Raw genomic sequence first — 15872 nt, forward strand, 5'->3', positions numbered from 1 at the left:
CTGTTTATGTTTGCTAATCAGTGTTTATGTGAATAAAAGCCTAAATTCAATATTCATCATATAAAAAGATTGTGACTCTTCAGAAAATGTGGACTAAACCGCTCGAGTCATATGGATTAGTTTTACAGTCTCTTTATGGCCTTTTTGAAGCGTCAAAGTGGTAGTTGTGTAACTTGTGGCTCATAATAGGCTCATTTTACAACTCCCCCAGAGTTAAACAGTTGAGTTTTACCGTTTTCGAATCCATTCAGCCGAACTCCGGGTCTGGCGGTACCACTTTTAGCATAGCTTAGCATAGATCATTGAATCGGACAAGACCATTAGCATCTCTCTCAAAAAAATGACCAAAGAGTTTCGATATTTTTCCTATTTAAAACTTGACTCTTCCGTAGTTACATCGTGTACTACTACTAAGACCGACGGAAAATGAAAAGTTGCGATTTTCTAGGCTGATATGGCTAGGAACTATACTCTCATTCCTGCGTAATAATCAAGAAACTTTGCTGCTGTACCATAGTATAGTTAGTTCCTATATATCAGCCTAGAAAATCGCAACTTTACATTTTCCGTCGGTCTTAGTACACGATGTAACTAAAGAAGAGTCAAGTTTTAAATAGGAAAAATATCGAAACTCTTTGGTCATTTTTTTTTTAGAGAGATGCTAATGGTCTTGTCCACTTCAATGATGTATGCTAAGCTATGCTAAAAGTGGTACCGCCAGACCCGGAGATCAGCTGAATGGATTTGAAAACGGTAAAACTCAACTGTTTAACTCTGGTGGAGTCGTAAAATGAGCCTATTTCCAAAAAAAGTGGAGTATCCCTTTAAGACATGACAGTGTCTCCTGTAGACTCAGGATTCTTTTCATTTTAGATTTTATCAATCAATGCATTTTTTAGGCATAACTAAAACTCATAGTCATTGTGTTTGCTGATGACATTTTCTTTTTTGTTTGTTTTCACACAAAAAGTGAGGCACAATGATGAAATAAAAGTCAAATAACTAATTTAAATAAATGGTGTCATTGGAATTTTCCTCATATTTTTCTTTTCCAGCATCAGAATTACATATAGTGCATTATATATCAGTGCCTCATCAGCAATACTCTTAAGTTCACAAAAAAACAGACAAGAGAGAGACTGTGAGACCGAGAGTCGTGTCGTAATCTTTCTGATACCTTTTCTTCTCCTGGCTCTATTTTTGTTCCTTAAACTATGTCTTTCCAATCTCTTATTTACAAATGAATCCATTCTTGCCTAACCCAGCTGTGTTATGACGATGTGTCTCCCAATCCCGATGTTTCACAATTTAAACCCACCCACTCTAACTTGTTTATATTTGTCAGGTGCGGTTTCAATGGTGACTGGGCAGAGCTTATGACGAGAGGTTGAGGTTGTTTTTGAGATGTCATTGTGATAGAAGATTCAAAGAAATTATGATTCATAGTATCATGATGCTGGACCCTCCTGAACGCATGTTTCCATTTAGTTGCACGGAAACGTGATGTACAGTGGGGAAAAAAAATAGTTGTATGATATTAGTGTATGTATGAATATTTTGTTTTTGAAGAAAAAAAAGATCAGAGGAAGGCGATATAAAAAGAGATGAAGAAAGCAGTAGAATGAAAAAGAACAAGTCCAGTCTGGCCTTTTCCTCTTTACCAACCCGCCTCTGTCTCATTCCCCACCCATCGCATTCCTCTACAAAAGCAGCCCCACATCCCAACATCTTCATTAGGTAACCGTTTGGTAAGGTGGGAGACAAACTTAAAGACGAACCGAAAAGAAATTGTCTTCAAAGAGCTTCAATAAAAGGTAATGTTCAAACTTTTTTTCCTTTTTGCAAGGTTACATAAATTATTTAAAAAGAAGGATAAATGATTTTATATAAGGTGGTGCCTTTGTGTATTGTGTTATGTCCAAGTATTTTGAGTAAGTCCTGGCAGATATCCATGTTTAGATGGGTTTTTTTTTTTTTTTTAAGTGTATGACATTGTTAAAATGTTTCATGTTGTCTTTGTATGTAACATCATACATAAAACGTTATATTACAAAAATTACTTGAAGCACGTCATATTGAGAAACAAAATAAACAGGTAATGTTTCACTATGGACTTCTCTTTCTGTTAATATTGTTATAATGTGTAACTGACCTGAAAACTGGACAGTATAGCACATATGAATACATAAAAAACGAAATTCCTCACTCATTCATGATTAGCTCAGTTAAGAGCAGAATTATCATTGCTTAGATGGAAATAATACAATTTTAAAGGAGCCGAACAGCATGTTAATCGCTCAGAGAGCTGTTGAATGATTCACAGTAAACTAAAAGCAGCCACAATTACCGTTAGTCATTTTGTTGGTGCCCACGCACCACCTGTTCACCCCTTCCCTATCCATCCTATCCTTCTCACCAATCCATGGTGCTTTGTGCTGAGTAGGAAGAAAATACACTGCACTATACGGGGTCTACAGTCCACACATTCTAACAGTAGTTTTATGAATCGGCCAAGAGCAAATCCTGAGGAAATATAAGAGAAGTTCAGAGAGATCGACATGAATAAAAAGCCACAGGCATTTGGGAAGCGGGCGTACAGAAATAAGAACAGTTCAATAAAAAGTTACAAAATTTTTTTTTCCCTGCATCCGAATAGAACCGAAAAGAATAGAACCAAATAGAATGGAATGAGCGGAACCTGAGACCCCTCTCTGGGAGTGGCAGTTCACTAAGTGCAGATAAAGATTGTTAGAACCTGTTGAGACTTGAGGCTTTTGCTTTATGATGTGAGTTTTCTTTGCGTTGATGTTTTTTTTCTGCTATAGCCCTAAGATACAAATTCTTGTATGGGCCTGTCTAAAGGGAGGAGCCATTGAGTTTCTGTGCAAATACGTAAGAACTAGATTAGAATATTATAAAACATACCACTTATCAATAACACAATCAGGAAGCAGTGAACAGGAAACTACTGGTTTTGTCGCCTATATTTTGTCATGCCATTTTTTGGTCTTTTAGTTTTAACACCATCTCCCTTACTCTTTCAGAATGGGCTCCTCTGCTGTACAGATCGTGTGTGTGGCACTGGGAATTTTAGGTCTCATTGCTGCGATCGTGACCATTGCTGTTCCAAGATGGAGGGTTTCTGCCTTTATTGGTCAGAACATTATCACTGCACAGGTAAACTTTTTGATTAAAAGAAAAATAATATTTATTTTTTAATAAAAAATAAAAAAATTATAAAAAGAGATCTTTTTAACAGAATGACTAAAGATTAGGTCCTGTCAAGCAAAATGATACAAAAGCACTATAAAATGATCTATGGCAGTGGTTCCCAATTCCAGTCCTCGTGACCCACTGCTCTGCACATTTTGTATGTCTCTTTTATCTGACGCACTCAGTTCAGTTCATGGAGTCTCTCCTAATGAGCTGATGATCTGGTTCAGGTGTGTTAAATAAGGGAGACATGCAAAATGTGCAGAGCAGTGGGACTGGAATTGGGAACCACTGATCTATGGGAATCTATATGGTATATTCTGAAAGTCGGAATGACACAATTGTGACATATATCCGAATGAAACAGCTTCTCGAACAAGAAAAAAACGAGTAGGACGGGACTTCATTTGGTCAATTGGGATTTGATTGGATCGTTGGATGGTTGTGGTTTGCTACTGCTCTGACGTAATGTGAGTGACAGGTTGATCCCGCCCTCAAGCCAGTAAACACATCATCAGATAAGCAAATAAGAGAAGAGATGCCGCTGCAAGAGGGAGAGGAAGTTATTCTGATAAAAGATTACGAGGGCACATGAATTTAAAATATGTGCACGGAAATAATCATTTATAATAAATACAGCAATATTCCATTAAAAAAAAAATCATTTACCATTAAATATTCCATAAAAAAAAAAAAATCCATTCAATATTCCATAAAAAATAAGATAGTTCATTTTGATTTCATGTTGACTTTAATCATTCTAATATTAGGTTATATAATGTGTCATGCATACTCTACAGAGAGATGGAGACTGTGTACTTTAGTGTATGGAGCGTCATTCGGTTATAAAAAATAAATAAATAAATAATTATTCGTTATACTTGAAAGAATTATGTGGATGGGAGGGTATATTTCATATTTTGTTATTTGACGATATCTAAAACTAACTTCCCTCAGGCCATATTTTCCATGAATAAGCTGTACGCCTATAAATAAAGCTAGATAATTGTTTCTCTCCTCACAGGTTCAGGAGGAGGGCTTGTGGATGCAGTGTGTGTCTCAGAGTACCGGACAGCAGCAGTGTAAGTTCTTTGACTCAATGCTCATCCTGAGCTCTGAACTTCAGGCGACCCGTGCCATGACCATCATCAGCTGTATGCTCGCTGTCCTGTCCCTGCTCATTCTGTGCGTCGGAGCCGACTTCACCACCTGCATTGACAACGAAGATGTCAAACCCAAAGTGAGTCTGGTGTCCGCTATTGGGCTGATCATCGCGGGCTTGTTGCTGATCATCCCTGTCAGCTGGGCGGCAAATAATATCATACGCGACTTCAACAATCCACTGGTCGATGCGTCTCATAAAAGAGAGATAGGTGCATGTATCTTCGTGGGCTGGGGAGGAGGAACCCTGCTCCTGCTGGCCGGAGGCCTGCTGTGTTGCTTCAGCAGACCCCGCTTTGGAGGATCGAGCGGAACCGCCAAATACTACAGCAATAACGCATCTGCACCAAGCAAGAATTATGTGTAGTGTAGATACAGAAAAAAATGTGTTAAACTAATAAGTAGTCGCAGTAATTATAGCTGGAGTCTAAAACGGGTTAATGTTAGTAGGCTAAGTAGTCTTTAGTAGTTGGTAGGAAATTAGAAAAACTTACATGAGATATATAAAAATGTAAATATGACTTGTTTGGAGCGTTTAGAAATACAGTCTTTAAGCTTTTTAATGAATTGGTTTTATATCTTTTACAATTCACTGCTGCGATTTCTCAGTGCAGCTAATACACTATGCACTTGTTTATTAAAATTCAGGGATGGGCCAAGCTTGTGTCCAAAATACTTTCAGGTCATTGTATCTGTGCCTGTCCTTGGCATTTCAAAAAATGCTACTGAATAAATGCGGTTGTAAACGTTACAGTGTTTAGGCTACTTGGCATATTTTTGAGTAATAACAAACTTTACAAGAACTTTTTAGGAAATGTTTTTTGAGTAGTTGCTACACAATTTTTTGTTAGTTCACTAAGTTTTTTTTTTTGTGTGTGTGTGTGTGTATTGTGTATTTGGTCATAATCATTTCTGTTGTCTTTCATATATTTTCAATAAAAACTGCCTGATTTAAGATATTTGTGTGTGCAGAATGAACAATGACTTTTTGACACATAAATAAATCTTTGTTAAAATAACACTGAACTTTATTTCAAATCCTATAAAACATATATTAAAATGGGCTTCAAACAAATTCAATCACATTTTTAAAAAATCTTTAAAAAAAGAAAAGAAAGTAAAATCCCTGAAGAGCAAAATTTGGTCTGCAATGGACTGCAAAATGGTATCCAATGAAAACTTTTAGCATAATTCTACAAATCTTTCTGATATGAACCTTTTACAATTTCATTATTCACGCATCTTATACTGTATGTGTCAATTTGCATATTTCTTTTAAATCTCATTCTACTGGGGTCTCTCTTCAGCTAATTGCTCTCCAGTTCGCTCACACGCTTGGTCAATTGCTCAACCATCTCTCTCAGCTCCTTCACCTCATTCTGCAAGGCCTGCACGTCCTGCGTGTAAAAGAAAGAAAGCTAGAATGAGATTTTTTGTTACAGAAACTCAGTTTTATATACAATTCACTATGTTTGGGGTTAGATAAAATGCATTAAAAAGGCTGGGGTAATTATCTGTTCTCGTACCCCACTGTCAGATTGTCGGTTGTTCGAGGAAGAGGATGTTGTGGCCATCAAGCTTTTGATGACTTTGAACTCTTTGTTTTTGGTGGTAGCCACAAAACCATCTTTCAAGGAGATCAGGATTGGTTCCCCATCTTTACCAGCAAACCAATCATCTGCCTCCACCGATGGCTCCGGACCAATCGTGTCAGGGTAAAGGTCCTCTTGAAACAAGTCAGACTAAAGCAAGGAATATATAAAGTTGGATTAAGATGCCATAAATCAACTGTGTGGCATTCAAACACCATCAATAAAAAAAAATTGATTTTTTGTTTTTAAAAGCTGAATTTTCAATATTTAGAGTCACATGATCCTTCAGAAACCATTCAATGCTGCTTTGGTGCTCAAGAAAATGTCGATGTTGAAAACAGTTGTGCTGCTTAATTTTTTTGTGGATTCCATGATACTTTTTTTAGGATTCTTTGATGAATAAAAAGTTCAAATAAACAGCATTTATATGCAACATTATAAATGTCCTTTCTATCTTTTTCAATTAATTGTTCAATTAAAGGTGCACTGTGTAATGTTTTAGCGGCATCTAGTGGTGAGGTTGCGAATTGCAACCAACAGAAGTTATGGTGGCAGACAGGAAAAGAAGTCCTTGTCTGAGACAGCAGAGCCAGTTAAGCAATGAGGTTTCTTTACAAAGATAAATTAAGAAATTAGGTCTACTTAATTATTCAGTAAAACGATATGTTATTGTGAATATTATTGTTACTTGTTCATCATTGTGTCAGTGTTTTATTCACTGACTTTAGCTAGCTTCTTTGCACAAAGAACAACATAGTGACAAAATGCGTTTGTCCGTTTAGGGCTACTGTAGAAACATGTATGTAGATAGAAATGGCTCATTCTAAGGTAATAAAAACATAACGGTTCATGAAAACATAGTTATGTATATGATATTGCATTTCTGTCAACAGATCCTCCTAAATATTACACAATGCACCTTTAAAGCTACACTATATAACTTTCGGCCCTCTAGCGGTTAAAAAATAAAATGGCATGCGTCTTGAGTAAGAATGGATGAATGTGCACACATGGATACAGAGCAGATAGATTATAGATAATTCTGTGGAGGCCAGCCCTTTTTCATGATAAACAGTACATTTTTCTTGTTCGTTTGCAAATTTTTAGCTGACATGCACAGGCAAATTAATGATTAAGACATATCATAATATCATTATTATAGGTTTATCAAAAGGGTATTTGGTTAAAGTAAAGACATGGTTTGGAACATGTTTTTTTTTCTCTCCAAAAAGTTACATAGTGTAGCTTTAATGCATCCTTGCTGAATTAAACTATTTCTTTCAAACAAACAAACAAACAAAAATCGTATTGACCCCAAATGTTTGACAACATTTAAGCCTATCTTTGACTTTAAATCCAAACTTACCTTACGAGGCACAGTCATAACAACAGGTTCACACTTTCTCTCATGAAGTTTATAGAACCTGAAATAAATATAAAATAATCAAGAATTGAAAATGCTGAACTTTTTAAATGTTTGTGGGACAAAGCAACTACCACAATGGGCATTGGTGAAAGGCTGGGCGTGTTTACCTTGCAATCTCACACTTGTTGACTTCCAGGCCTCTCTTAGGCATGTAGCCCATGCCCTTCTGACTCTCTTTGCTGCTGTACATGGAGAGATAGTGGACGTATGGAGCCTCGTCTGTCACCTCAAAGTATCTGATGCTGCTGTCGCCCTGTCAAACCATATGCACTTTTAACACATACAACTTTATGAACAAATAACTCTTCATGATCATAAAACTTGAACTTGTGTTGGATCCTTGCCTTGCCACAAAGGTAGACCACACCAGTGTCAGGGTCAAAGAAAGGTAAGAGCACTCCACTGCTGGTGTCCAGCTCCTGCAGAGTCAAGGGCTCATCCAAGTTGTTCTGCAACCGCAAACAACACACTTTTGTGAGTCACTTGTTTGTAAAACTGAAAAAGAGAGCTTCTGAAGCACATTATGTACTCACAGGATCCCACAGCGCCACCTGCCGCTCACTCATGCGGCTGAAACCGGTGGTCAGGATCTTGCCATCGGACACAAACACAGCTCTGATTGGCCTGGAACCTTCATGAGGCTTGTCCTTCTCCTGAAACACACATATACACAGAGAGTGGTCACATGAGTAGTGAATAAGCTGGCAGAAAGGAAGGTGTAAGAAAGAGACACTATAATAAGCTATAAAAGAACACTATAAAAAATGTTCAGACTGTAAATTGGAATAAATAAAGGCATAGTTTGCGTTAAATTGATTTATACCATGGTCTGGGTGAATACTCGATTCTGATTGGCTGCAGGGTGCCCATTAAAAAGTGATAATGTACACCTAGGAAAGGCGTCCTGTCAATTTGCCTGATGACAGTTCTAAATGATTGCGCTGGCTCAAACTCACTGATCAACTGCGGTCGGGTCGCTGTGGCCACGTTGCTTGGCAACGCCTGTATACGGGAGATATTAAATAGTGCGCTCGACTTAATAAATAAAAACCCTCACGATTTTTACTCTAAAACACAGTAAAGTATTATTAATTGATTAAATATTTCTTTCTTTCGTAAGTGACCATGGTATAAGCGGGTTAATGCCCTTCGAGGTGTCCATTGTCAGGTATTAATGGACTTCGGCGGACTCCGCTGCGCGTCGGACGGTTCACGCCTCGCCGTCGTCCATTAATACCTGATAATGGACACCTCGTCGGGCATTAACCCTTACTTAGTTAATTACTTTAAATGCATTCACTGGATGTAAAATGTTAAAAGACAAAAAATGCAGTCACATTAACTGTTTTTTGTATTTAAAAGGGCGAATCGAAGTAATTTCAAAAGGAATTAATGCAATCGGGAATTTTGCACGATGCAGATTTCGCAACAGTTTCAAGTTGGTTACGAGGATTCATGACGTTGGCTAACAGAAGGTGAGCTGTGATTCATAAATGACTGATGTTACTGCACCTTAAGAAAACATTAAATTAACACTAAGATTTCCTTTTAATTACTGCGGCTTTAAATTAATCGGTATCATGTGCTCAATCTCAAGTTTTCTGAATACTTGCATTAACATTGAAAAAAAACCCACTGATGCAATACATGAAACCCAACTGATCTTTTTAAGTACAGCAAAATCCTAACACCACAAGACAACTAATTGCTAGATGTGACAACAAAATCAATGTGAATGGAAAACAATGAAAATACATTACTTATTTAAACCCATACATTTAAAAAAAAAAAAATTATTCACTTCGGTTAGCATTATTTTATCACGTTTTACATTGAAGGGATGCACGCACTTTGATGACGGAGCCCTTGCGGGGGTCGAACACTCGTAGTTTCTTGTCCTTGCAGGCGGTAAGGATCTGAGAGCCGTTTCTGTTCCAGCAGGCGCTGTAGATCAGATCAGTGTGCACTGAGTCAATGCGCACCACTGCCTCTCCACGAGCCACATTCCACAGGATGACCACGTTATCACAGCCTGCAGACAGGAGCCAAGAGAGAAAGAAAGGCCGACAAGGTAAATCAAGAGTACAGGGGGAAGGAGGAAGATTGATGTGGAAGAAAGAGAGATAAGGAAACAGAAACGTCAAATTTATGATAAACCTAAAGAAGTGTATGAAGAGTCAGCAGAGGGCGCCACCATTCCACCAACTGTAAAAGTTTGGCTGTTGGGTGGATGTCTGATGTTGGTTTACCTGCACTCATTAGCACATTGTGGGCAGTGGGGTGCCAGCTGAGGATGCCCACACGTTTAGAGTGCCCGTCCAGCTTCACAACTGGGTCCTTCAGGGGCGATATGAGACCTCCCTCTGGAATCTCCCAGATCTATTACATAACAACATTGACCTTATGTTATAATAAGTAGTGTGAGTTAGATCATACTTTTCACACCAGTACGGTTTCCACATTCAAATTTGTTATTCCAGCATTACAGCTGGTTGGATGCTAGATGGAGCAATTTTAAATAGAAATAGAAAATAAATGTAAAATAAATTATTAATTTACACACTTAAAAGATTGAACGTGTTTGCTGTCTATGAAAAGTACCTGTACACATGAGCATTATTTAACATTCATTAGGATTGATAAAGGCACTGTTTAAACCGGTATATATTTTCATACCGACATCATCCCACATAACCGGTATTACCGTATATTGTAGCAAGCCTAATATGAGCTGCTGTTTTGTCTACAGAATTTTATTATTCATTAATTGATTTGATATTTATAATAATCGGTAAATGTGGATGGCACTGGTCCGATAATTATGGATTATATTAGCATTTTCACTTTAGTATGAGTATTGACTGTTTTGGTGCATAAATGTAATTTGATCAAGCCAATAAGCTAAAGGCACATGTCACTCACCATGACACTACAGTCTTCAGAGCCACTGGCAATGATGTTGTCATTATGTGGGCAGAATTCAATGTCCAATACGGGTCCAGTGTGACCACATACAGTGGGCTGGGACATGTCGATGCGACCCGTCTAAAACACAAATCAGAGACCCAGAAGGGACAAATGGGTTACAAAGGTAAACCTTGGTATGAAGGAGCGAAAACACAAATGTACACAAATGGACCCATGTAAAAGTCCTTCAAATGACTAAACATAGAATATGAACTCTTTGAAACTTTGACCAACAGAGCAGAAAAAGAGCAGGAGAGATCTCAGACAGATGAGGAGGGCTGTGTCAGCTGATCTCAATTTTACAGCTATGCCTTCAATTACGCCTAATAACTACTAACCCGTTTAGAGAGGACAGCACCGTGCATGAGTTCCCATCATGCACAAGGAGAGCACATTCACTCTGCAAAAATCCTATTGTTAAATGTGAGTGCTGAGTGCAAGTCCATGTACAGGAACAGTCTATAAATTATTACAGGGGCTGCAGTGCATGAGTAAGAACTTGAAAAAAATATTTTTAAGTGGACTTAAGCAGCATTATTATTGTTAAAATAAAATATAAATATTAGTTTAAAAAACCTAAACTTAAAAACCTTAACAGAAAATTTGACATGAAAAGTTAACTGAAAGAAAAGAAGTTGAGGTACTAAAATTACTAAAACTTGAAACTGAAATAAAATAAATTAAAGCTAAATAGAATTATTTAAAAGATTAATATAAATGAAAAGTGAACAGACAATTCAAAATATTAATAAATACTATACTAGTATACAATATCCCTGATACTATATTATTAATATTACTGAATTACACTTAAATAACAGTAGCCTAAAGATGATTTAATTATTGTCAGAGAAAGTGACTGGTTAAGTTCAAATTATTTTCCTAAAGGGTCTAACTAACTTATGGTACAATGGGGTCCAAAATTCTGAAACCACTAGTTCTACATTAATATTTAATTTAATCCAAAATATGAATTACAAATTATAGTATCAGAATGACAGTTTGAATAAAAAGTCAACAATTTTTTTTTTACATGAATTTCATATTCCCCCCTTTAATGACATTGTGAACTTCACAAGTGTGTAGAAAACCTGATGATCATGTTATCAGTCTCAAAACTGAGCTTTCAAAACTTCCTCAAGCCACCCAAACGAAATGAAAGGGCTTGACTCGAATTCTCATGTTCATTGTGAAACAATGGCTGCCATTGAGCAAAGCATCGAGTGTAAGATGCACAGCAGATTGAATATGACAGATCTCCCATTCATTCTCTGGCATAAGACCCAGGAGTGCAGGCAGAGTAACATATAGAAACAGAGGACCAGAGATGATGGACTGAGGAGATGAAAAATAAATGACATATGAAATAAACTCTACAACAGCAACAAAAAGAGGAAGACAAAAAAATAGCTTCCACCATATTGCCACCCCCACATATGAAATATTGTGGTATTTTGAAAATATCAGAAAGCTTTATGAAGTAAAAAGTACACAATCAAATTTTGAACCAAGCTGATCACAAGAAAAAAGCAGGCACATCAAGTCTAAATGGCAGCTGTCCTTTTCTCATAGTTTTTGTCACTCACTCAATCTGCAAGCTGTCACCACATCCTGTGCAGGGTTGACAGCAGCGCACTCCAAATATGGCAAAAACAAGATGCAAGAGAGCAGAAAGAGAAGAGATGCTAGGTCTGGTGACACGTACATATGAAACTCAACCTTGAACTTCCTTATTTAGACAAACACTGCATGACATATGTGGATTTTCAAATTCACCTCAGAAGATCATTTGAAACAGATAATGGGTTAAAACTACAGTTGGACCTAAAACTATCAAGTCCAACTAACTTAATATCTTTATCTTAATATTGGCATTTCTTTCTCTCTCTCTCTCTCTCTCTCTCTCTCTCTCTCTCTCTCTCTCACTCTCACTCTCTCTCTCTCTCTCTCTCTCTACTGCAATTAATTTGAGCTTAATGAGTGCTTAATCTGGATGCACCTTGCTCAGTGGCAATACAATAAAAGCTCCTCCACCACTGGCATCCACAATCATGGCCACAAACTTGGGGTTGACGGAGCAGAAGTTGCTGTCCCAGGTCATCTGGGAGATCCTGATGTCATCATAGCACTGGTCTGCCTTCACCGCCTGGCCAAAGACATGGCGGAACTTACTGGTCCTGACCACCTTCCTAGACATGATGACCTGAGGAATGACAGAGGAGGAGGAGGAGGAGACACAGGGATGGAGAGAGAAAACACATAAATATGAGAAACAACTGGAAAAGTAAATTAAGTATGATGGTTTTCATCATTACTTTCAAACATTCCAGTAGCTCAAACAATAGCGCATGGTGTGAGCAATGCAATAGCTGTGGGCTTGATTCCCAGAGAACGCATGAACTGATGAATTGTTTGATGCAATGCAAGTCGCTTTAGATAAAAGTGTCTGCCGTATGCATAATCGAAAGTCGCAAGTTTTCTTTTTGTGGGTTGAAAAATTTGCATCTTAATATAGGCAACACGGTAATATATTCATTGAAGGAAGCTGTTTTTTCAGTTATTTCTGTATTTGTAATTTGTGGTGAATATGGCTGACTCCAGTTACTGCATTTGATGATGATCTGAACTCTTCGCTGTTTTCAGTATGTTTGCACTCAAATTTAATTCTTGGTTTAATAACTAAATTCTCTTGAATTTGAATGAATTCCTGTAAATGAATAGTTACAGATTTTTTTTAATCTTTCAATGTTTAAAACAGTATGTAGGCAATAAGCCCCAAGAAAGAGGAAGGAAAGAGGAAACTAGCATGAAGTAAATGAGAAGGAAATGCCACTTCTCTAAGTCTGATGCCATGTTGTTTGCAGGTTTTAGTGATAAAGCGCTTAGCTGTATACCCTCTTCTCATCTATATCTCTCTCTTTTTGATGCCTTTTTCATTTCTCATCACATCAAACGCAGTCTTGTGCATATGCTTAATTAGTTGACTAACAAATGTCACTCTCATTTGCAATGCATATCTGAAGCCCTGTATGCTCACAGAAATAATCTGAAAGATGAAATGAAAGATGCAAAAGAAAGTGAGCATTAGATAGACGGAGAGAGGAAACTTGTAACTGGACTAACACCACAGCAACTGTTGGAGCGCAGGAGATGTTCAGAACTTCAGTTACACCACATCCTTCCACACAAGCATGCTGCTTCAGAAAGACTGTGCAAATGTTTCCATTCATTTAACTTCTATAATAATCCTGACTGAGACTATCTATCCCTAACTATCCCTTTAAGGATTTTTAAAAAATATTATTTTAATGATTTTTTTTTTTTTTTTTTGCAGTGCTTTATTCTTTATCTGTTTTTTATATATTTCTTCCTAGCTCGTATTGAGCAAACTCTTATAGCTATAGGCTACAATATTTGCAGAAATCTGTGAGAATGAGTGAAGAACTCAGTCATATCAGCTTCACCTTTTTCTGGAAATACGGTTTAGTTCTCTTACAAAACTTCCTCAAATGTTTAACCGTGCCTTGCCACAGTTCAGAAAAGCAGATACATTTAGCAATGGAAGTTCTCGTTGAAACAATATTATGGAACAGTACTAAACCGAGTAAAAAGACTGAATGTATTAGGAAAGATCTGCAGATTAGGGCTGGGTCCCAAATCCTATTTAGCTAAACAACATTTTAGGTCGTATAGGAGCGTCTAGGCGCGCCCAACCGGCTGTCTAGATAGTCAGCTTACTAGGTTTTGAGAGGCGGGCAAAGATGCAAAGTTCTGCACGGTTACCAAAAACACCGTACAGGAGCACAACACACCATATGATGATGGGACGGGGCACTGTACCTGAGAACTGTGGCTGGGAGGGACTCTGGCTCCTGAGGCGAGAGGATGAAGCGCTGGGCTCGTTTGACAGATGGAGAGAAGCGGATGAATGCCAACAGTTATGGCCAGATCTCACTGTAAAGCATGGAGGAAGTGAGAGTTTAAGATGTAGATGAGAATGGGAGGTGTCCTCGCTTTATGTTTCCTTTTAAAGTGATTTACGTTGCATGAAGCTGAACCCCGCTTGATCTCACACTTTATCGTGGTCATAGCAACACAAACGTGACGTGCGCTGGTATAAAGTTTGCGGTTTTGCCGACATGTTTGTCTGAATGTTTATCACTTTATCGAACCCTTATCACCCTCAAATTTTCCTACGCTTTGTTTTCTAACAATAGGCAACTAAACGCCAAAGTAGTTAAATGCAGCATTAAAGCTGACGCCCTTACAAACATTTGCATGCACCTCATTTCCGCCAAAACTGCAATGTACAAATACAACTTTGATAACTTGACATAAGCCACACATTTTGTCATCCCAAATTATAAATATTCCGAAAGCTTCTTGCACTGTTCGAAAGATCCATTTGTTTTGCCCTGTTTTCACAGCACGGTATTTGGTTTGAACTAGTTTCATTTAACCTTAGCCTACTCTAAAATCTTTATGTGTGGATGGCTTTTTAATTTATTTTTTATAAATAAAAATATTTGACAATAATCTCGAAGTCATAAATCATTTTGTTTTTTTATTTTGTCTTGAACAAATGTTTCCATCCGTCTGTACATGTTGGAAAGAGGTCACGTTAATATCATGTGCACGTTCAGATTTATATTTAGTAAGAAAGTAAACTGGCACTGGCATTGTGTATTTTGCACAGTAATTAAGCATTTAGCATTATCATGTATTGTGACGAGTGGTGTTATAAAATTATATGCATCTAGTTAGGCTCTATCCCTTAAACCTGGGATAGTAGATAGCCAAAAATTAAAATTCTGTCATCATTTAATCACCCACATGTCGTTCCAAACCTGTATGAGTTTCTTTCTTCTGCTGAACACAAAGGAAGATATTTTAAAGAGGGTAACCAAACAGTTGATGGGCCCCACTGACTTTCATAGAATGGAAAGGGAAAAAAATACTGTGGAAGTCAATGGGGTCCATCAACTGTTTGGTTATTGACATTCTTCAAAACATATTATTTTGTGTTCATAAGAAACTCATACAGGTTTGGAACAACATGAGGGAGAATACATTTTTGGGTGAACTATATTTAAGAGTTATTTTTGACCCCGGGGAAAGTTAGATACAGGTTAGGGACAGATTTAATATATAGAGCAACATAATAATATAAATAAATACAAATAATTTAAAAAAAAGTGATTTTAACTTTACACAAGTCACTTAAGTAACACAAGCACACACCTGTGAGAATAAACATAGCAAATACAGTGAGGAAAATAAGTATTTGAACACCCTGCTATTTTGCAAGTTCACCCACTTGGAAATCATGGAGGGGTCTGAAATTGTCATCGTAGGTGCATGTCCACTGTGAGAGACATAATCTAAAAAGAGGGTTTTTAGATTATGTTAGATTACTATTTAGATTACTAAAAAAAAAAAATCCAGAAATCACAATATATGATTTTTTAACTATTTATTTGTATGATACAGCTGCAAATAAGTATTTGAACACC

The 15872-nt window shown here is 37.3% G+C and overlaps 2 protein-coding genes across 2 annotated transcripts; one reads left to right on the plus strand and one right to left on the minus strand.

Annotated features, from left to right (window-relative positions):
• Positions 1-1361: 1361 nt before the first annotated feature.
• cldni (claudin i) lies at positions 1362-5392 on the plus strand. Its single transcript, XM_084125874.1, has 3 exons — positions 1362-1814; positions 3045-3177; positions 4238-5392. Exons 2-3 carry the CDS (start codon positions 3046-3048, stop codon positions 4739-4741), a joined length of 636 nt encoding a protein of 211 aa, XP_083982000.1. The 5' UTR covers positions 1362-1814; position 3045; the 3' UTR covers positions 4742-5392.
• Positions 5379-14582, minus strand: coro1a (coronin, actin binding protein, 1A). Its single transcript, XM_084125860.1, has 11 exons — positions 14200-14582; positions 12359-12562; positions 10315-10437; positions 9642-9771; positions 9243-9424; positions 7926-8045; positions 7737-7841; positions 7500-7645; positions 7333-7390; positions 5901-6116; positions 5379-5771 (listed from the first exon to the last, which is right to left on the minus strand). The coding sequence occupies exons 2-11, from the start codon at positions 12554-12556 to the stop codon at positions 5682-5684; spliced, it is 1368 nt and encodes a 455-aa protein (XP_083981986.1). The 5' UTR covers positions 12557-12562; positions 14200-14582; the 3' UTR covers positions 5379-5681.
• Between the last annotated feature and the right edge of the window lie 1290 nt (positions 14583-15872).

This window comes from Abramis brama, assembly GCF_963993115.1.
Source record: "Abramis brama genome assembly, chromosome: 1".
Lineage (NCBI taxonomy): Eukaryota > Metazoa > Chordata > Actinopteri > Cypriniformes > Leuciscidae > Abramis > Abramis brama.